This window comes from Pituophis catenifer, unplaced genomic scaffold (assembly GCF_029215685.1).
Source record: "Pituophis catenifer annectens isolate HBS135680 unplaced genomic scaffold, rPitCat1.0.hap2 SCAF_3, whole genome shotgun sequence".
NCBI lineage: Eukaryota > Metazoa > Chordata > Lepidosauria > Squamata > Colubridae > Pituophis > Pituophis catenifer.
In genome coordinates, this window is record NW_027256883.1 from 122,250,665 (window position 1) to 122,273,781 (window position 23,117).

At 37.0% G+C, this 23,117-nt stretch overlaps 1 protein-coding gene across 2 annotated transcripts in view; it reads left to right on the forward strand.

Annotated features, from left to right (window-relative positions):
* The window catches only part of CFH (complement factor H), a 74,736-nt gene that overhangs the window by 25,822 nt on the left and 25,797 nt on the right, over positions 1 to 23,117 (forward strand). The window contains exons 6-15 of one of the 2 annotated variants that reach the window (XM_070940971.1): positions 826 to 996; positions 4,088 to 4,261; positions 9,792 to 9,986; positions 10,908 to 11,090; positions 12,246 to 12,431; positions 14,462 to 14,638; positions 17,291 to 17,464; positions 20,481 to 20,663; positions 21,543 to 21,722; positions 22,926 to 23,090. In XM_070940971.1, the coding sequence (XP_070797072.1) occupies positions 826 to 996; positions 4,088 to 4,261; positions 9,792 to 9,986; positions 10,908 to 11,090; positions 12,246 to 12,431; positions 14,462 to 14,638; positions 17,291 to 17,464; positions 20,481 to 20,663; positions 21,543 to 21,722; positions 22,926 to 23,090 (1,788 nt within the window). The remainder of the gene's footprint in view (positions 1 to 825; positions 997 to 4,087; positions 4,262 to 9,791; positions 9,987 to 10,907; positions 11,091 to 12,245; positions 12,432 to 14,461; positions 14,639 to 17,290; positions 17,465 to 20,480; positions 20,664 to 21,542; positions 21,723 to 22,925; positions 23,091 to 23,117) is intronic. The other variant, XM_070940972.1, reaches the window with a different exon arrangement.

Consider the following 23,117-nt stretch of genomic DNA (forward strand, 5'->3'; position numbering starts at 1 on the left):
CCATGTATTATACATACATCCATGTATTATACATGCATCCATGTTCTTCCTGGTAGGCTAAGACCTCCTATCAGGTGAGACATGGTGGGGTTCTGGTTCCAAGTAAATTCCTACTTGGGAAAGAAGATGGTCCTTCACTTAAGGAGCCAGCAGTGTACTCTTTTCTCAAGAAGCCACTATTAGCTGGACAAATATTGTCTCATATTGTCCCAACCTACCCTTCCTGGGGAAGGTTATTAAGAACAAACAATTGCTTCAAAGAACTGTGGAGGAAGTTCTGGACTTTTTCAGTCAGATTTCAGACCTGAGTACAGAATTAAAATGGAATTGATCATACCTGTGGTGAGAATAGGATGCAGCCATCCTTTCTCTCCTTGGTATTTTAGTGGCTTTTAATCGGGATAACTTCTGGGCTGGCTTCAAAGATTGGATTGGGGAGCACTGTGTTGTACTAGTTCTTCTCCTTCCTCTGGGAGAGTTTTAGTCAGCATTCATGGAAGGAGAGGTCTAGTCCACAGATACTGCTTTGCAGTGCTCAGCCCCCTCCCCACTTCTGTTTAATATTAACATGAAGAAACTGGTTGAGGCTGAAGGCATTTCATTTGATTGTGAAATAGTAGATTTATTATTATTCATCCCAATGAGTATGAAAAAGACCACTTATTCAACCTGATTCTACCTGAATCATATTAGGATGAAAAATCAGATTAAAATTAGAAAAATATCTCTTTCTTCTTTAATCTTTTTACTAATACAGCATTTTTTAATTCAAGTGAATAAACGGAATATTAATGAAAAAAAACTTTTATTTGTATTTTATATTAGAAATAACTTGCCAGGCAGACTATATTGAAAATGGAAACGTATTATCTCCAAAGATCATTTATAAGGAAGGTGAGAGAATACGATTCTCCTGTAATGAAGGATACTCACATGTTGACAGACAAGATGCCTTATGTACTGAGACTGGATGGGGTACAAAGCTTCAATGTGAAGGTCTGTATGTGATTCTAATGGTCATGGTTGTTTTGAAATCTTACACACATTTTAGTCTTCTTGCTATGCATGCCTAGAATTGCAGCTCCAATCAATCTGACCTGGTTAAAAACCTTGTGGTAAAATAGGGAAAGAAGTATTTGTATGTCTTTATTTGATTTCGTTTTTATCAGACATACGGAGAGCAAGAATAACAAGCATTGTCTTAGAAGACTCATCCTTCCTTTTTTTAACAAGTAAAAGAAAATATTGCCTCAATTTTCGTCTAGATATATGGATTATTTACATCATACTGAATTGATTTCCTAAACTAGCTATGATTAGTTTTAAAGGGATAACTCAAAAAGAGCCACTAAGTTTATAATTTCAACATTTTAATAATCCTTGATTAATTAAAAACTCAGGATTCATGGCTTTCTGGAATTTGTGGAGTCAAATAGCATATTATACTTCCTTTAATCTTAATTAATCAGACTTAGAAATGTCTTTCTTCAAAGAAGGACTTTATTCTTCTGAAGATCATCTGAGGCAAACATTTACTTTGGTCTGCAATCTATCATAGTAATATGACTCAGCAATAAATATGGGGCCAAATAGAAATGAATGTTTCATGTAGCATTTCTTCGACAGAGGAACATAATTCATCAAGACTGTTTGTGTCTAAGGCACAAAGTGTAGAAAAAGTAATTGTTTCTTTTAGGGAAATTTGGGTGATAGTCCCACAAGGGGGCAACTCAATCTATTTTGAAGATATGTGCAAAGGGCAGAACTGATCCACAAATCAGTTGGCTAACTTTGTCTCAGACTGAAATCACCTTATGACTTCAGCATTGGTGGTTCTTACATTTGGGCACTAATTTCACTCTCTTTTTTCCCCTTAAGTGTTGTAAAATCACATTACAATTTTACAATATATTAATTTTTACAATATATTAATTTTACATTAATGGTAGATTTTAGGAGAAACCCTCTTATACTACCACCTCTTTCAATACTAGACAACACAGTATCAACAATAGAGTCCTTCAAGTTTCTAGGTTCTATCATATCTCAAGATTTAAAAGGGACACCTAACATCAAAAACATCATCAAAAAAGCACAACAAAGATTGTTCTTTCTGCACCTACTCAGGAAGCTCAAACTGCCCAAAGAGCTGCTGATTCAGTTCTACAGAGGAATTATTGTGTCTGTCATCTGCACCTCTATAACTGTCTGGTTTGGCTCTGCAACCAAACAACACAGACACAAACTTTAACCGATAATTGGAACTGCAGAAAAAACAATTGCTACCAACCTGCCTTTCATTAAGTACCTGTATACTGCATGAGTCAAAAAGAGGGCTGTGAAAATATCTACAGACTCCTCACATCCTGGACATAAATTGTTTCAACTTCTACCCTCAAAACGATACTATAGGGCACTGCACACCAGAACAACTAGACACAAGGACAGTTTTTTCCCAAATGCCATCACTCTGCTAAACAACTAATTCCCACAACACTTTCAAATTATCTACTAAGACTGTATTACTATTATTCTTCTCATCCTTCCTAGTACCTATCTCTTCCCACTCTTACTATAAGCATGTTGCTTGTATCTTTACGATTTATATTGTTTTATTGTTTCCTAGTATGATTTGATTGCTTATTAGTATCCTATGACTATCTTATGTTAGTATCTTATGATTCTTGATGAATATATTTCTATTCTATTCTATTCTATTCTATTCTATTCTATTCTATTCTATTCTATTCTATTCTATTCTATTCTATTCTATTCTGCTAAGCAACAAAGTGAGAACAGAGCATCAGCTTTAGGGCAAGGATCCCCAATGAGGTCCATATTAATTTATCAATGGTCGATAAATGGCTGGATAAATAACTGGTGGATAAATGATGAATCAACAGTTGGAATTTAGATTGCCAGGAGAAATATCAACAACCTCAGATATGCAGATGATACCACTCTAATGGCAGAAAGTGAAGAGGAACTAAAGAGCGTCTTGATGCGGGTGAAGAAGGAGAGTACAAAAGTTGGCTTGAAACTCAACATCAAGAAAACTAAGATCATGGCATCCGGCCCTCTCAATTCCTGGCAAATAGATGGGAAAGAAATGGAGGTAGTGACAGATTTTATTTTCCTGGGCTCCAAGATCACTGAAGATGGGGACTGCAGCCATGAAATTAAAAGATGGTTGCTCCTGGGGAGGAAAGCTATGGCAAATATAGATAGCATACTAAAAAGCAGAGACATCACCCTGCCAACAAAAGTGTGTATAGTCAAGGCCATGGTTTTCCCAGTTGCAATGTATGGCTGTGAAAGTTGGACCATAAGAAAGACTGAGCACCAAAGAATTGAAGCCTTTGAACTATGGTGCTGGAGAAGACTCCTGCGAGTCCCTTGGACTGCAAGGTGATCAAACCGGTCAGTCCTAGTGGAGATCAACCCTGACTGCTCTTTAGAAGGCCAGATCCTGAAGATGAAACTGAAATACTTTGACCACCTAATGAGAAGGAAGGACACGCTGGAGAAGAGCCTAACGCTGGGAAATATTGAGGGCAAAAGAAGAAGGGGACAACAGAGAACGTGGTGGCTGGATGGAATCACTGAAGCAGTAGGCGTGAGCTTAAATGGACTCCAGAGGATGGTAGAGGACAGGAAGGCCTGGAGGAATGTTGTCCATGGGGTCGCGATGGGTCAGACACCACTTCGCAACTAACAACAACAAAATGATGAAAAGTCATTTGCAATCAACTAATCTTTCTTCACCTATTGAGAGTTTCTCAAGGACCTGGAGCAGATAAATGTTCTTGTTGGTTAAAGATAGACCACCTATTTTTATTACTGTTGGACAGTATTACTTGGTCTGTTGTGTGGATGTTTGGGTGGTTTAGGGGTGAGGAATTGTGGTGGGTGGGGTGTGTTTGGGGATTATTATGTGTGTTGGACCTGGTCTTTGGGTGTTAAGTGAATTTCATTTTATGGGTATACTGTGTATACACATACAATGACAATAAAGTTATTTATTTATTTATTCATTCATTCATTCATTCATTCATTCATTCATTCATTCATTCATATTCCTCCATAGAAATTAAGTGTTTCCCTCCAGAAGTGACGAATGGCTACTTTCAATATAGACGAGATCACTATATGTACAATGATGAAATTGAAACAATATGTAATGAAGGGTTTGTCTTTGGAGGCCCCGGAAAGGTTTCCAAATGCACTGCAACTGGTTGGCATCCTCCTCCTGTCTGTAAACGTAAGTAACTTTTTCTATGAAGTTTCTTTCTAGAGCAGAACTTGCTTCATTGTTTATAAATAATATTCTTATAGTTATGCTAGATGCAGTGAGATAATTATGGTGGGAGGAGAATAGTTTATTATAGATACCAGTAGTTACAGCATGATTTCTGTAATTTTTTCATTAAACAATCCTACAGTTTTGTATAATAATCATAAAATTGTTCCACAATAAAATAAGGAAAAACAAGATAAAAATGGAAAAATAGCATGATGCTACAGTATAGAAAACTTGCACCATGCTATCACTAACCAGTAATTCATAAGCCATCTGAAAACTGTAGGGACTCAACTGAATTTTCAGGGACCTGATTAATTAATGTCCGTCCAAAAATCACCTATTTGACAAACTCTGGAAGGAAGGAAGGTGATCGTTGAAGCTCCGAGCCATTTTCCTGCCTAGCAATCTACCAATGGTGCTACTTTGGAACAAAGATTTATTAGTCTTAGTCTAGAAGAAACGCTCATGTCTCTCTCATTCCAGCTTGCAAGGGAATGCTGTCACAAAGTGGCAAGTGTACTTTGAAGTAGGCTGTGGAGTGTGCTAAACAACAATGCAGTAGGAAAACTAGGTTATTTCCATGGGATATTCCTCTATAAGATGATAAGGAGGGCCAGAGAGGTCAAAGTATCTGCCACGTTACCTGTTCACCCCAGGTAAAATTCTTACACTTTTCAGAGATAGGATGACCCTGGGCCATACAGGAGTTGGTAGATCAGGTATTCATGAAACTGCCCTTTTCAGGTACATAAGCAGCCTGATGCCAGGTCTGTTGTATACTTGACAAAACAAAGTGTAGTCCGGATGTACAGAAAAAAATTCCTTCTATAGTTGGTTAGGTGGCCTAAATTGGAAAGGCTGTGGAAGATAGCTAATACAATGTTTCCCTGAAAATAAGACCCTGTCTTATATTTTTTTGAACCCTGAAATAAGCACTTGGCCTTATTGCCATGCACTCAAAAGCCCAATTGGGCTTATTATCAGGGGATGTCTTATTTTGGGGAAAACATGGTAGTATCCAGGGAAAAACGAAGATTCCTTGTGTAGTGAAGCATCACAGAGAGACTGCACAGCACATCAAAATTGGGTTTTGATAGGGGTTTTAAAATGATCTTAGTTGGATGTTTTAAATTTGGCCGAATGATTTAATTATTTTAATAAGCTTTTAATTTTTGTTGTACATTGTTTTTATCATGGCTGTTCACCGCCCTGAGTCCTCCGGGAAAAGGGCGGTATACAAATATAATAAACTAACTAACTAACTTGAAGTACTAGAAGAAATCAGAAAATATCATTTTGATACAGAGTGAGAAATGACGGCAGAGCTGATTCTTGCAATGGGACAGGGACAGGTTGGGGACAATGCTGTGTATTCATACCCTCAATGAACTATTACGGGAGGCCTCTTTGCTTCAAGAGAAACAGAAAATGTTGATGAGTCTATAGGAACACATGCAGTGAAATTTGCTAGCACCTGAGCAGACCTACTTTTTTCATGGCACATGAACAGAATGATTGCAACAAGTGAAATAAAATCATAAATTGAGGAACTTAACTTTGATTAAATGAGGAATGGAAGGAATAGTACTGAAATGGCAGAACAGAAGGCCTAAACTCCAAAAAAGTTTGTACAGAAGTGGCTGAAGGAATGAAATGAATAGTTTTAAAGAAGGAAAGGAAAAGACAGTAAAAGTTAAAACTGTCTCAATCTAGAAAAATGGAAACACAAGGGTCTTATGTCCTGGCTTGTTTACAAATACTTGAGAAACACAGTGAGTATAGTTCAGGCCCTATAAAGGTTGTCAAAAGTCACAAACTATCTAAACACTCTTAAAATCTGTGTTGTCCAAACACAGTCAATAGTGACTTATCCAAAAGTGAAATTAAACAGGGATCTGGGTATTCTTTGCAATTCTGATGCCAAAACAGATTTGTATAAAATTGAACATTAAAAAAAAAATCCTTAAAGAGGCAAGGCGAAACAATGAAAGAAAAAATAAGTTAGCTAGAAGGTGGCCTAGTAATTAAGCTCCGGCAGCACCTTCCTAAAATGCTCCAAGTTTCCTGCACAACTACCACTGAACACAAAATCTATAACTCAAAAGAATTTGCAAGTCTTCTCAAAACAAAGAATTCTAAATCACAATGAGATATGACATCTAGTATTATGGTAATATCATTATCAGAATAGAGTCTTCAGAAAAAGATACTCTGAAGTTTTTTTGGTGAGGTATTTTTTGGTTCTGCTTAAATTTCTAACCTGCTTCAATATCCAGTTATTGAATCAAGGTTACCAAATTGTTTCATGGGAAAAAAAGGGAATATAAACCTCTCTAGTCCTAGCCTGTAGATGTAGCTATAGTGTACTATGAGAAGTCCCTCAAATGACTGGAAAATTTTGGCGGGGAAAAAAAAAACCTCCAGAGGAAAGATCAAACTTTGGTCAAACCAGAAATTCTGAAATTCTTTCTGTTGAAAATCTCCTCAAAGATACTAGTGAGGTTTTACATTCTCATCAGAGATCATAAGACACTTATTAAAATTATATCTTGCGAAGCTGCCCGAGATAAAGCTGAACTTAAACATTGTGTCCCCCTAATTTATATAGTGATTTTGAAACAATTCAGCATTATCCAAAAAACGGACCTCTAAATTCAAATACATTCCTGGCTAGACATTCTGCCTCTTTCAATATAAATCTGAATCAAACCATCTTCTGTTTCAAGGTTCCTGGAGTTTTCTTGAGAGGCTGCTGGGAAGATGGAAGTTCTTCTCCCAAACTGCATCCAAGTGCTACTTTTTGTCTTAAAACACCTAACTCTTTCCCCTGCCCAGCAGGAAGTAAGGGTTGGGCAGGGAAATTCAATACGCAACCAAAGACATATCTACTGGATTGTGAATTGTATTTCAGAGGCTGCAATCTGCTATTCAATCTTTAGTAACAATGGGACATAGCGCTACTTTACCTATCTAATGATATCCTTGTACCTGAAGGGCACACGTTTCAGGATCTTAAGCTTAGAACTGGAAAGAGAAGAAAGGAGTAAAGGCTTAGGGAAAAAGCTGCACACATTTTCTTGATGTCAAAGTTTTGTTTTGTTGTTTACTGTAAAGAGTCATTCCGTAAAATATTAGCTGAGGAAAGCATTTTCTTTTAGGACCAAAGCAATATAAGATAGTCCTCAGCTTGTTATTGAAGTACACCTTGTTAAAAGTTCCTTGGTGATGAATATTTATTTTTATTTATTTTATTTATTTTATTTGTCAAGCATGTATAAGATAACAGATATAAATATAAACATGATTATGAATACAGGAAATGGATACAAATAAATGGGGACAGTAGGACAGGGACGGTAGGCACATTGGTGCGGTTACGCACGCCCCTTACAGACTCTTAGGAATGGGGTGAGGTCAACAGTAGACAGTCTAAGGTTAAAGTCAGTGGTGGGATTCAGCCAGTTTGCACCACTTCAGGAGAACCGGTTGTTAACTTTTTGAGCAGTTTGACAAACTGGTTGTTGGAAGAAATTGTAAGGTCCGGCTATACGCTTAAGCTCTCAGTGAACCAAAAAGAAAGACTTAAACGGAGGCTTGAATAAGAATCAACATTTAATCTTTGATCAAAGACAAAAGGCTGGGTAAAACCATTCCAAACACATACAAAGAGATATGTATATGGGAGGGTTCACACCTTCAGAGAAGATGTAACCACTTTTTATACCTTTAAAGCAACAGTTAGATCCCCACTCTGGCCTCTTAATTTATGTTTGTGTATCCTTTGTTGCCCTGCAAAGGAATCTAAACTTCCAATTAGTCTTATCTTTGTTTACTTAATTGGCCACTTAGCCCCTGGCTCCTGAAGACAAGATCTTATCCAGATCAAACATAAATTAGGATTGAGATGTAAATTACCCCTTTGTTGATGGCTGGAGTTCCAACAGATACGTACCATGTTTTTAGGTGGCACAGAAAGAGATTGATATGAGCAGGTCAAATGGCAGGGACATACGTTTGACAAATACCAGATACATTTCAGAGGCCTAATGACAATATGTTTGTAACAGGAGATACAAATACAAAGGAATAATATATGTGATACAAAAAGCACAATATATATGTTACAGGAACCTAATGATTACAGAATAACAAGCTTTTACTAAATCTAGTATATCAGTATTTTATTTTCTATATTATTGTTTCCCTACAAAATCATCAGGGCAGAGAACCGGTTGTTAAATTACTTGAATCCCACCACTGGTTAAAGTTATGGGGGTTTGGGGATGAAACCACAGAGTCAGATAGTGAATTCCAGAATATATCTTGATGTATCAGAATATATCAGAACTCTTGATCATTTAGTATCGTGGGATTCAACAGACCACTCAAAGGTTGCTGTATGAATGAACCTAATCTCTCTGGAATATGAAAACCACACTTGTGCAAGTTTCATCAAAAGCAATACCTGTATGCATCAGCTGAACGTGTTCCTAGGAAGGGATTTGCTGCCTATATACCATTCTACTGTAATTATTCACCACTAGTAATCACTAGTTAGTAGCAGCAAAACATTTAAAAAACAAAGAGGTACACTTTTAAACTAGAGTGCAGGAGAACATAAGAAAACAGCTAATCATGAGAGACAGATCGAGTGGGAAGAACCTTAGAGGTTTAATTTTAGAAATCTTAGTGATGCTAGGCCCAAGATTACTGAGGAGAAGCCATTCATGCAGGAAAGCACAGAAAATCCTGCACATTGTGACGAGGCTCTTTTGGAAGTATTGCGGATCTTCCGCAAGGAAAGAAATGTTACTTTACCTGTGTCTCCAGGAAGGTTAAAAACGTACTTCTTTCTTACTTCTCACTTAATACTTTTCATTAAATATATACTCTAGAGCCAGTTTGTTATAATTGTGAAGGTGCCAATCTTGAAACCAGGAGACTGTGAGTTGTAGTCCTACCTTAGTTATGAAAGCCACTGGGTAATATGGTGCCAGTCACTCTCTCAACCCAATTCACCTCATAGGTGATTGTGGTAGAGAAAATAGAAGCTAGAGGTATAACTATGTTTGCTGCCTTGACTCATTTATGAAAAGGCAGGATGAAAATATAATAATCACAATAACAGCAAGAATCATAATAGTTGGACAAATCACTGTGCAGTGATAAAAAGAAGATAGAAAGACATTCAGTCCCATTTTACAGTATAAGATCAAAGATGTCAAATCAACATCATTCCATTCTCCCTACAGCCCTCACAGATTGTAAGCAGAAGAAATAAGGGCCTTTGTTTCTCCCTTCGGTCACTGTCATTCTCTATTCTTTCTTAGATGCAGGGCAGAAATTCAGGTCAGATTCTGGTATTGCAACAACATTTAATAAGAAGTTCGTCTCTGATGCTAGCACAGACTAAAGCAAAGCAAATGAACTGATAGAATATTCTGAATTATGGGGGTGCCTTACTTTTTTTTCTATCCCTTTTCTTCAGGAAAGGGCTGTGACTATATCCGTATCGAAAATGGAAGAATGGCTGATCATTTTGAATGGAATAAACCATTTCCAATATGGCAGGGACAATCAATTGAGTTTTATTGTTATGGTGGTTATCTGCCTAAAGACAAGAAAACATGGCAAACAGCAAGGTGCATCAATTCCCGCTATGACCCAGAACCAAAGTGTTTCAGTAAGTAATTCTTTCCCTTTGCAGTAGATATTGCCAAGTACAAACAAAACAGATCAGATGCTTTCCTGACCTTGTTTTAACTTGGAAGAAGTAGCATCCTATAGAGCTGTGATGGCGAGCCTATAGCATGTGTGCCCGAGGTGACACGCAGAGCCATCTTTACGGGCATGCGAGCTGTCACCCAACTCACCTGCAGCTGCGCATGTGCGTGCCCCTCATATGGTGTCCGGGCCTTCGGTGCACATGTGTGCAATTCAGGTGACCCACCTCATCTTTGGAGCTTCCTGCGCATGTGTGTGCGTTTGCACAAGTGTGAGTACTTCTGTGCAGTGTGTGCGTGTGCACACATGCATGCACATATGGTGTGATTGCGCACACAGTGCATGGGGGGGCTGTGCAAAACCTGTGCAAAACCTGTGCAGATGGTGTAGTTGCATGCACAGTGCATGGGGATGTGCACAAAAGCTCTGCGCATGCGCAGATAGTCCGGTTGCATACGCACCACATGGAGGAGCCACGCATTAGGGTGGATAGCACGCACATGCGCAAAGCGCACAAAGCACTTACCTGTTCAGCACTCGATCAGTAAAAGGTTCGTCACCGCTGCTATAGAGATTTCAGCCTGTTTGGTTCTTCTGCCTGCTGGGGTGATGCTTCCACTGCTGTCTCTTCTCAAGGGACCCTAAAAGTTGTTTTGGAGCCTACAGTTTGTGTACTAAAACCTTAAATGAGAGAGGTAAAAGCTGAGTCTTTTATAAAATATAAACAGCAAAATAGGGATCTTCCTCATCAGCTTCCTCCTCTCTTCACGTCTTGTCTGTGAATTAGATACCATGCATAGCATGGATTAATTTATGGTTCTTGGATTAACCTTCCAAGAACCATAAATGATGAAACCAAGTTGCTCTTCTTTGCTTTTAGAAATCTGTGATCCTGCTCAACATTTTTATCATGGTCGCATCATTTATAACTACTGGAACACATACATAGAAGGTGACAACGTTACATTTGTTTGTGATATGGGATATTCTCCTGCAACCCAGCAATCATCAATTACTTGCACAAAAAAGGGATGGTCACCTGCTCCAAGATGTATCCGGTCAGGTAAGCTTTAGGAATGTCTGCTAAAATTGCCTGACCTGGGGTAAAGATATGTATAGGTGTTTATGTATATGCACATATTTGTGCCTATCATTTATTTATTAAACTTACTACTACTAGTAGTAACTTAGTAGTAAACTTACTACTAAGCTACTACTTAGATATATTGAATATTTGCAATAAAAAGCTACCTTTTGATTAGAAGAAAAATATTTCAGTTGAAGTTTGTTAACAATTAAAAATTGTTTTCATTATATTTATTATTTTTTAAAGAGAGTCTGATGTGTTTTGATGTGCAAAGGGGATTTAAGTTTTCTCCAATGAAGATCTGAGGCCCAGTATCAATTGTATTGGGCAGTATACAAATATAAAAATAAATGAATAGGGGAATGGCAATTATTAAGGAACAGTAAAATAAAGAAAAGAGTAGTAAACATCAAAATTACATGATAATACCTTTTAATATATATTTTGCAACTAAAACAATTCACTGCATCTAACACATTTTAAAAACTTAATGTGTGTGTGTGTGTGTGAATGATAGTATTTGCATAAAAAGAATTAGGTCTGTGCTTTCACAATTGTATAATGCTACAGAAGTCTTAAAATATGACTATCCTCTAATTGTTGTCAGTGAAGTTGTATTGTGTCTAAAGGTTGAAATTGTGGCAACTGGAGAAAACTTTGTTAATCTAAGACATTTAGTTGCTAATCTGATATTGTCACCCATTAAACTCCAAAAGATTTGGACCAGAATACAGGACATTCAAAACACAAGTGAGAATCTTCGGCCCATGATGCACATGTAGGAATTCCAATACAGACTCAGATCAGGCCACTAAAATATGGAATACATATAGCTTATATGGCAGTATAATTTATTTTATATAATTAAAGGGCAAATTAGATGCCTTAAGTTTCTATAAGAAAGACAACCATGAATCTGCCTAATCAGATACATTTATTTCCCCCCTCAATCTGCCTATGGATTTTCCAACAAATCTTTTACAGCTTTTCTTTGCAGCCTCATAGCCATTTATTCATGATTTTGAAAAGAGGCAATCTTCCTCTGTCTCCACTGGTTTCCCAGGTATTTTACAAAGAGTTCACATTTTATAAACAGAAGAATTCACATTGTATACTTCCTTTTTCCATTAGTAGTTGAACCCACCTGTACGAAGGTTTCTCTATCCCATGGGACTTTTCGATCGCAACAACAGAGTTTTCAGATCAATGCTAAAGCAAAATATATTTGTCATGATGGCTATACAACGTCAAAAGGAGAGACTGAGGCAGAGACACAATGCCTTAAAGAGGGCTGGAGCCCAGAGCCAGAATGTATCAGTAAGTAAATACAATTCCATTCAATTCAATCCATAGATTGAAACTGACTGGCACAGACAAAGACATGGAATCTTATTCAGTGAAGAATAGCCTGATATCATAACAATTTATTTATTTTGTCAGGCATGTATTAGATAACATATATAAGTATAGATATAATTATGAATACATGAGATAGATGCAAATAAAAGGGAACATTAGGACAGGAATGGTAGGCATGCTGGTGCGCTTATGCACGCCCCTTACAGACCTCTTAGGAATGGGGTGAGGTCGACAGTAGACAGTCTAAGGTTAAAGTTTTGGGGGTTTGGGGAAGAAACCACAGAGTCAGGTAGTGCATTCCAGGCATTGACCATTCCTGGCCAATGCTGAAGTCGTATTTTCTGCAATCAAGTTTGGAGTGGTTTACCTTAAGTTTGTATCTATTGTTTGCTTGTGTATTGTTGTGGTTAAAGCTGAAATAGTCATAGACAGGTAGGACATTGTAGCAGATAATTTTATGGACTATGCTTAGGTCAGACCGAAGGCAGCATAGTTCTAAGTTGTCTAAGCCCAAAATTTCAAGTCTGGTGGTATAAAGTATTTTATTGCGGGTAGAGGAATGGAGGACTCTTCTCGTGAAATATCTCTGGATTCGCTCAATTGTATTAATGTCCGATATGCAGTGTGGGTTCCAGACAGATGAGCTGTATTCGAGAATTGGTCTAGCAAAGGTTTTGTATGCCCTAGTTTACAATACAATATTACCGGAGAAGAAGCTACGCAAGATTAGGTTAACAAATTTTAATGCCACTGTAACAATGCTGTTACAGTGAGCTCTGGCACTTAGATAATTTGAGATGAGTACTCCAAGGTCCTTGACAGAGTGAGGGTCGTCTACAAGGTCGTATCCGCCCAACTTGCATTTTGTGTTTTGAATTTTTTGGCAGTGTGTAAGACAGAGCATTTGTTGGTTGAGATTTGGAGTTGCCAATTGTTTAACCATTCTGACAGATAGTCAAGGTCTTTTTGTAGGGTAGCAGTATTGTGGTGGTGTTGAATAGTTTTACATCATCAGCAAAGAGAATGCTGTTGCTTATAAATATGACCATAAAGGTCATTTATGTAAAGTATAAAGAGTGTGGCTCCTAAAATGCTTCCTTGGGGGACACCGCTGTTAACAGGTGCAGGGTTTGATAGGGTGTTCCCTATTTTGACTACTTGTTGCCTATTTGATAAGAACACAGCTATCCACTTATGCAGGGATCTGGAAATGCCATAAGATTTTAGTTTTAGAAGTAGTTTGTCGTGTACTACTGAATCAAAGATTTTAAAAAAATCAAATCAAATTTGTAAATGTATCTCTTCAAGAAGTCTAACTATAAGCTCATAGTATAAAATTATTGTTTTGTTCATGATTTGATAAAAATAACTTGCAATCTAAATATGTGTACCCTTTTATTGTAAACATACAATTTGCATTTTATTTCCTGTCCTCCCAAGAGCTTATGCCACAAATATCCTATAGATGCAAACATAAAACATATATTATGGATTTTCCATTTACAGAGAGTTAAATATCCTTAAACTTGCAAAAGGGCAAGAAAACTTGTTGAACATCTGCCATGTTCTCTTCACAACATATAATAAGCACAAAATTTACTTCAGATTCAAAAACAAAAACTGTTGAAAGACACAAAGTGCTCACATAGCGACTTGTCTGCAGGGTAGGTAGCCACAACTACAGCACAATCCTGAAAAAAATATGTATATGTGTTCAGATGCTTGAATCATGGAAGGGTCAGTGAAGTAGTCTGCAAGACCAGATTGTCTAATGTGACCCACTAACTTGGTTAAAAAGCAACTAACTATGTTTGCCAAAATCACTAGTGTGAAGCAGTGAGAGCTTATTTATAGCAACTCATCATTTGCTTTGTGCATGTGCCTATACCTAAGAGGTCATTCCTTGGTGAGAATTGTTGAGCTTATAACTTAGACTCATGAGAAAAGAATAGTGAGACATTAATAATATTCACTCTTTGATTCCACAGAGACATGCTTAAAGCCACCTGGAGGTGATTTTAGTTTCAACACAACTAAGTCTGTTTTCTTTCCTGGAGACAAACTTCACTATGAATGTAAAGAGGGTTTTGAAATCACTAAAAGTACCATCGATGACACCATAGCATGCACTGAAAAAGGATGGGAACCTACTCCTAGCTGTGTGGGTAAGTTAATGAAACACCAGTCTGATTATCCAGTTGTCTAAATCAGTTCATCAAGAATATTTTCCTGATGATTTCCATAATGTTGCATTTATATTTATATATACTTAAAAGTATTGTAATCCTAAATTATTTTTCAGAAATTGGCTTTTCAAATAGAAACTAAAAAAAAAGTAGAATAATTAAATTGTTTATTTAATTTTCTCCCCTTTGTTCTTCCAGTAATTTCTAAATATTAGCTATAACTTTCTCAATAATAATCTATTTATCATATATTCACAGATGTTAAATAAATAATATAAAATAATATAAATATTAAAATGGATAACCATATCTCATTATAATCATCCATCTATAGTTTATGCCTGGGAGATTCAGCAAGGTGTAATGGTACTGGACTAAATGCAGGGAAATCCAGTTTTAAGTCTTCCCCTCAATTCAGAAAACAGCTGGGTAACCTTGGACCAATAAGCATCAGGCTGTGAAACAAGCTGAAAAATAAAAATCCTCATCACATTGTAAATTGACAGCTTTACTGTGTGACTAGGCAAGCACAATGCAAAACAAGCAACACTAGGAAAAATCCTAAGAAGGAAGATACCACCAATAACATGGCCTAATTTAATGATTTTAGGCATTGCCAAAACATGTTTGATTGAAACATAATCTGATTTAATATCTGATAATAGGTTAATTTACCCATTTCTTTTCTATACAAATGCAATTTAGTCCAATGTCCAAGATATAACTTTTATTGAATAATGCGAAGTTTCATATCTATTGAAATACTGTTAAAACAGCTTTTATTGTTTAGAAAAAATGGGGATCTCGAATTCCTTATTTGACCTATTCTACTTGACATTGACATTTATTTTGATGGGTAAAAAGGTAAAGGTAAAGGTTCCCCTCGCACATATGTGCTAGTCGTTCACAACTCTGGGGGGCGGTGCTCCTCTCCGTTTCAAAGCCAAAGAGCCAGTGCTGTCCAAAGACATCTCTGTGGTGATGTGGCTGGCATGACTAAATGCCAAAGGCACACGGAACGCTGTTATTTTGATGGATATATATGTACAAATCCAATTGATTGATTGAGAAATATTTTTAAAGATTAATCACAAAATTGTTAGTTTCATAAGACTTGATAATCATAATAATTAGGTGCTGCTAAAGCTGAAAATGCTGAATTGTGGCAGTTTTGAAATGGTCCCATTTCTGGAATGGCATTACCCTGTCCCCCACTCTATAAGGAGCCCAAAGGGCAGAGCAGCTGATTCTATTTCCCAAACACAAGGTAATCTGCAGCTCTGTACAACAACCTTCTCAACCACCTTTCCAAAACAAGGTTAAATACTGGGCTAAAATTGTCCAATATTTAGCAGTGGCTAAAGTCTCATACAGGCTTCTTTAATGAGACAGAAGGGACATGTATCTATAGAGAAGATGGCTGAACTCCCATTCCTAGGTACCTGGTCCACTTTGTCAGGTCCAACAGTTCAAACTGCTTCCAAATAAGAGACTTCTTCCCAGGCATCCACTCTGGACCTGCAACAAGGCTGGCATCTAATTGTGAACTTATCTGAGCATTTTTTTTCTAACAGATTCTGAGCAAATTTCTCCATATGCTCCTACAAAACATTTTTCAAACCCCCCTTTATTCAAAAGGACTTGTGTCACCCTTAGACAGGGCCATGGAGCAACTATCCTAGTGCATGTAGTAGGGGTATAGAAGCATTGAAGCTTCATCATCCTTACGGCCACACGATAAACCTTAATAGAGGCTCTAACCCTTATTTGGTCACATTTGTTCTTTGCTGAGTGCCATAAATACTCTAGACATGTCCGATCTTCTGTCCGATCATCTCCCTCAGCTTTTTCATAAGCCATGAGAAATGGCAGGATTCTTGAGAGGAAAGGTTGCATTGTTGCTATCTGATACAATGCCTCAGCCCCCCACCCCCCATTCCAACCAGTGACCAAGTCTTTGGATGGACCGTAAAGCAGATGAGCAGGAATAACCGCCCAGCTCTCCTGAAACCTATGTATCCATCATCTAAGACAGACCAATCTAATGGACCTATAGAGGCACTAGAGAATCCCATAGTAATCAGGGTGTGATTTAAGATACTGGAAGCTCTCCCAATTCCAAATCACACAGCCACTACTCCAAGGGAAACCAGATCTGGAGTGTGATCATTATCCCATGTTGGGCTCTGGATGATCCGAGATAAGCCCATGACCATCAAGATCACCATGAACTCCTGAGCCATCTGATCCCACTCCCAGAGAAGGCAAATTGAAGTCCTCTAAAGTCTGGGGAACCACATTTTCATCCTAGAAATGGAATGAAGGAGCTCAGGTAGGGAGTTTATTGTACAGTAGGAACTACAGCAACAATCCCAGTTAATCATTAGAGTGCAATTTACTGAACAGGGTCTCACATCTGGTAACTTGTAGAGTAGTGCCCTCAGAAGCCATAAGGTATTCCTGGATGACAATCTACTGGGAAACCCTGAGGAATATATAGTCGAACTCATATTGCACTTAAGGAATATAAAATAATGTTTATTTTATATATAAACATAAGTGTTTCAAACTTTCTGGCAAGCAGTTTTATTCTGAAATAACCTTATTCTATTTTATTCAACATTTGTATAGCCATAGTATGTAATACTCCATTTTTGGAAAATGGCACAATTGAACCAAGAGAGGACATATTTTACCATAAAATGGTGGTACATTTTAAATGTGATGAAGAATTCACAAGAGTTGGCTCTGAATCTGCACAATGTTATCACTTTGGATGGTCTCCACAGCCTCCAATATGTAAAGGTAAAAATGGGCAATTTAAAAATTATTACTGTATTTGAGGTGTGAAGAGAGAAATTAGGGGATAGGTTTTTCTAAAAATATGTTCTGTTTCTTAGATTGTATAAGGAAAGCTAATCAGTGGCCAGTAAACAGATTTGTCTTAGCAGGATGTATTGAATGGGTCTCTCACATCTTCATTTATACATATACAACTGTATTGTTAAATTGTGAAAAGAAAATGTTCATATGAATAGTAATATTAATTGTTTTTCAGGTTTTTTTGTATTTTAGAGGCAAGGGGGTTATTTCTTCTTCATTATATTAATAGGACTTTTGAATGTAATTTTAACATAACCAAGCACAAAAAGAATTCAGATAGCAGAATTACAAATCTATTGTAATAGTAAACTGACCAGCTACACAAAATCAGAAATGTATATTGCAAAAGGAAAGAAATGACAATTCTCCTGTATTGACAAGTAGCAGCTGTATTTGAAGTCCATTTCTTTATTGTAATCATTAAATAACATACAATTTTTTACTGAACTTTATAAAAGATTACAATTATGACAGTAAAAATACAAACTAAAAAAGGAAAATAGAAAGTGCAGGAAAAATGAAAAAAGAAACAGATATAGAAAAGAAAAAATATTAAGAATATCATAAAGAAAAATATATAAAGAAGTAACAGAATAACAGAGTTGGAAGGTAACTTGGAGGTCTTCTAATATAATCCCCTGTTCAAGAAGGATACAAAAAGAGATAAAATGATCAACAAATAATAAAAACATTCCATTAACACCTTATATGAAAATAAAATGGTGGTAAGAAACTCGTCATTTGAGAAATCTGGTTTTCCTGACCAAAAGGCAGAAAGGAAAGATCTTAGCTGGTTTTCTAAAGGTGTTTAAGGTGAGGATCAATTTTACATTGAGGGAAAATGTTTCAAAAAGGCTGGTGCATCCCTCAGAAAAGCACACAACCTGGGTGCCATAAGATGACATTATTCATTGAGGGAAATCAGATCAATATATACACTTGGGAGCAGTTGGCCCTGCAAGTAGCCAATCCTATCCCATGTAGGGCTTTATAGATTGTAACTAGCACTTTCAATTCCACTTTGAAGCCTATTGGGAGCCATGACAGCTCAGAGTATATATGTCATATGGGCAAAATGAGAGACATACATAATTACCCACATCATTGCATTCAGGACCAAGTGAATTTTCCAGAATTTTCATAGTCCCATGTATAGCACATTGCAATAATTCAATCAGAAGGTTACTAAGGCATTAATGACTGTGAGAATTACCCCTATAAAAACTAAAGAAGTTGACCTTGATAGAGAGAGAGAAGAGCTGTTATTAAGTCAGCGAGGAAATAAAAATTGCAGAAGCCCAAATGAAGGGGCAGATGTACAAAAACCAGTTTAATTTACACAACATATAAAAGAAGGAGGAGGGGAAAGACATTCAAATCTGCAAGTTAGCTATATGCAATATTAATAAAATGCATTCTAGCCTTCTATGATGTCTCTTTCTTGGTCTGAGTCAGGATCAGTGGTGGGTTGCCCCTGGTTTGGACCGATTCACAAGAATTGGTAGTAAAACCGGTGTGAGGCCCCGCCCACTGCCCTGGATGTCATCATGCGCATGTGCAAAAGCTTCTGCGCATGCGCATAAGCAAAGCATGCACACAAGTGAAGCGAGCGCGCACACGCGTGTGATCCTGTTGTGAATCGGTAGTAAAGGTAAGTAGAAACCACCCCTGGTCAGGATCAAGCACAATTGGTATGCAAGATGAAGCTTTGCAAAGCTCCCCAGCCACAGTTGCCACTTCAAACAGGAGCCATGTGTGCAAGAAGTATGAACTGAACCCAAGCAAAGAGGTGCAATTCCACTCAGAGTCAAGGTTGATATCTTTCCAGGTCTAAGACTGATAAGGTAAATAACCCATAGCCACTTGATCTTGTTTAGGCTGGATCTAAAATCTGTTCTTCCCTATTCAGACCCTCACATCCATCTGAACACTGTGACAAAACTGTGACAGTTTCACTTGAACAACTAGGGACAGAAATGTACAACTAGGTATAATTAAAATAGGATAATACTGCATAGAAATTGGTGAATGACCTCCCCCAACAGCTTCATAAAGATCTTTAGAAAGGGATGGGGCTAAGGCTTTAGTCACCCCACTAAGCAAGAGGTTCAGACTACACTGCTCCACCTTACATTGACTGGAACCAGCCCTGGAATAAGAAGAAACATCTCAATAAGTGCCCCACTTCCCAAGTTCCTAAACTAGTCCAGAATGTTACTGTGATTGAAGGTATCAAAGGTTCCTTTTCTTTCAGCCATGGATGACTCAACAACAAAAACTACTTACTTCTGAGTTTTCTTCAGTATTTAATCTGAAAGAGAAAATTGTCTTTACTCTGATATTTAGCCAACTGGCCCTCTTGGGATTCCTTCTAGGCATTTAAGATAAATGCTTGACCATGTACAACATTAATTTTCTTAAAATGGAGCACTTGGTTCTAAATATAACTTTCCTCAACTTTCTAATACATTGTTCATTCCCATGTTTTATTCATTCATTTTTCTCCTGTTGGTTAGTACCAAGTCAGGAGAGTTGATCCTCTTCTAACTTTCCACATGCTTTGAAGAAGACAATTATTGAAAACTCACATGTAGACTTCGCTGAAGAGCATTTCTAGCTATTACTACAACTTTATATGTCTTTGTTCACATGTCTTTGCACCTTTTTGAGGGTAAGGGAGGAAATGAGTAACGGATAGCAATAGTAGACACAAAAACCTACTTAGTTATGTTTTTAAAGTTATTTCTAATGTATACTCTTGGACACCAGACCTATATTGACATTTTTAACAAACATTGTCTACTACTGTTCTTCTACTGCTTTTGGTCCTGAGGTTGTTGTAATAGTTGCAATAGATATAACAATAATAAAATTCAAGCATATCCCTGTGGGACTTGAGTAAACACTCAAAATAAAAGTGATATTCTCTTTTTTCTAGAAAATGTTAAACCTTGTCCGGCAATACCCATAATTTCAAATGGCATAGTTACTGGTGAACCTAAAGCAGTATTTCAGCATGGTGATCGATTGGAAGTTCAGTGTGAGATCTCATTTGCACTATATGGATCAAAAATCATAGAGTGTGTGGATGGTGAATGGGCACCCTTACCATCATGCAAAGGTAAGCAGCAGCTGCTTGAAAGATGTCTTCACAAGAAGAAATATAAGCAGACAGACTTGTAAATGTAACATGGAAGTTTCTTGCACTTATCTGGGAGGGGGAGTGGTGGTGGGAGTGTTCCATGGTGTGCAAACTGGAATCTTCCTTCAGAACAGATTCCAATACATTATTCGAAGAGAATGGAAAGGGTGAGATTACTTGCCAGTGTTTAAGTAATAAAATTATAGAGGAATTAAAGTGTTCTGATTTAGTCTAATAATCTCATGAGTCATGAATATATTCCTGTGCTTAGTTCTAATACTTGAGTCTTTGTTCCTTCCAACAGGAAGTAGAAATTGAGAGCTGTCCTTCTCTCTGTAGCATTTCCATGGCTCCATCAGAACAAATAGTAAACTCAGACATTGCTAGAGGTAGCATGATATTCGGAAAATTTGGGACAAAGTATTGGAAATAAAATGAATGTGGGCTAATGTAGCTAGCTGGTTCACCAATTCATGTTAAAAATACCACCTCAGATTTTGAGACTTCAGTGTTGCAAATTAAATAATGACAAAAAATTGCAGCAAATGATTTAAATAATTAGCAATAAAAATATTTAAGTCATGGTAATATAGTACAAATTGAGAGTTAGCAGTAGAATGTGGATGTTCACATATATTTGCCTCCTTCATTTGACCAGAACTTTCTGTCAGAGATATTAAAGGTCTCTAACAAAACTGAAAAAATATAAAACTGTCCATAATGTTTTATTTTTATTTATTTATTTATTTATTGATAATGGAGTTACAGTGGGTACATGAAACAGAGCGGCAAATTGTTAGAAGAAGCTAAATTATTAATACCTTTATGTAATAATACCTTTTCTGCTGCTTTCAACAGAGGAAGTAAAAACTTGTGGACGACCTTCAACAAGTAAAAATGGATATTTTCTCAATGTTAAGTCATCCATATACAGGCATGGTGACACCGTGGAATACAGATGTCTACAACGACATTCCATTATTGGGACCAACCTAGCTAAGTGTCTTCATGGGCAGTGGGAAGTACCTTCATGTCTTGGTAAGCTAATAAACCTACAGAAATGAATTTTAGGCTTGTCTTGGAATACATCAGTATTTATTATTGACATGATTGCTCAGAAGTGTGATTCAATGGGATAACAATGGGAATTGCTGCTAGGAAGTATAGGTTATATTGAATTGGTTTATGCCAGTATGGTTCACAGGCATCTTATTTTTCCTGTCTGATCCCTATTTAAAGAGGATTTTCATAGGGCCTATGAAAAAGCAATATTTTAGTGCTTTTGAAAATGATTCAATCTGAAATATAATCCTGGTGGGATTATGTCTTTACCGTTAGACAAGAAAAATCAAATGCATAGGTATAGAATAGGTGGCATGTAGCTCAACAGCAGTGGACAACCACTTAAATATGAGTCAGCTGCCAAAAAAGCCAATGAAGTCCTAGGCTATATCACAGAGGAATATTATCAAGGTCACATGAAGTGTTAGTACTGCTTTATACTGCTTTGGTAAGACCATATTTGGAATACTGCATCCAGTTTTGTTACTTTGATAAAAAAAAATAAGATGTTGAGACTCTAAAAAGGATGTAGAGAAGAGTAGCAAAAATGATTAGGGGACTGGAGGCTAAAACATACAATGAGTGGATGCAGGAACTGGGCATGTCTAATCTAACGAAGAGGAGGATTAGGAGTGACGTGACAGCAGTGTCCCAATATTTGAGGGGCTATCACAGAAAAGAGGAGTCAACCTATAGTTTTTATTGAATAGTTTTTTTATTGAACGGTTTTCAAGACAGTCTACCATAGATTAAGATTCCTATGTTCCTCACAATAGGGAAGATCTATAACTGGTAGCCTTGAAATTCAGAGTGGGATCAGAAAGGAAAGGGATAAGATTATCCAGGTTTATTGATTTATTGGTTTGTTTGTTTATCAATCCAACCTGTATGCCGCCCATCTCATTAAAGGCAACTCTCTGCCTTATCTCTCTGAAATTTAATTTGAGGAGCACATCAAATCTAAAATCCTATATAGAAGAGTAGAAAGAGATGTCTATAATCTGTTAATCAGAGTAGATAACAGATGAATAAACCATATATTGATCAGTATATTTTTGATAGATGTACTTGGAATATAAAATCAGATAATCTAGAAGAAGAAGAATGGAGTATGTACATAGAAGGAAGAATAATGGATTTATTATATAAATACTTATGTAACAATATTTGAATTGTTAGTTAATCCACGAAGTTGTACACGTCCACAGTATGCAGTCTTTCAACCAACTGTTCAGACTTCAAAGCAGTTTAAGACCAACCAGTTTGCAAAGTACCGCTGTGGTTCCAATCTGCATCAAACAAAATGTGTTAATGGATTATGGCTTCCTGAGCCACGGTGTAAAGGTATCGTTTGCATGCTACGTACAAGTT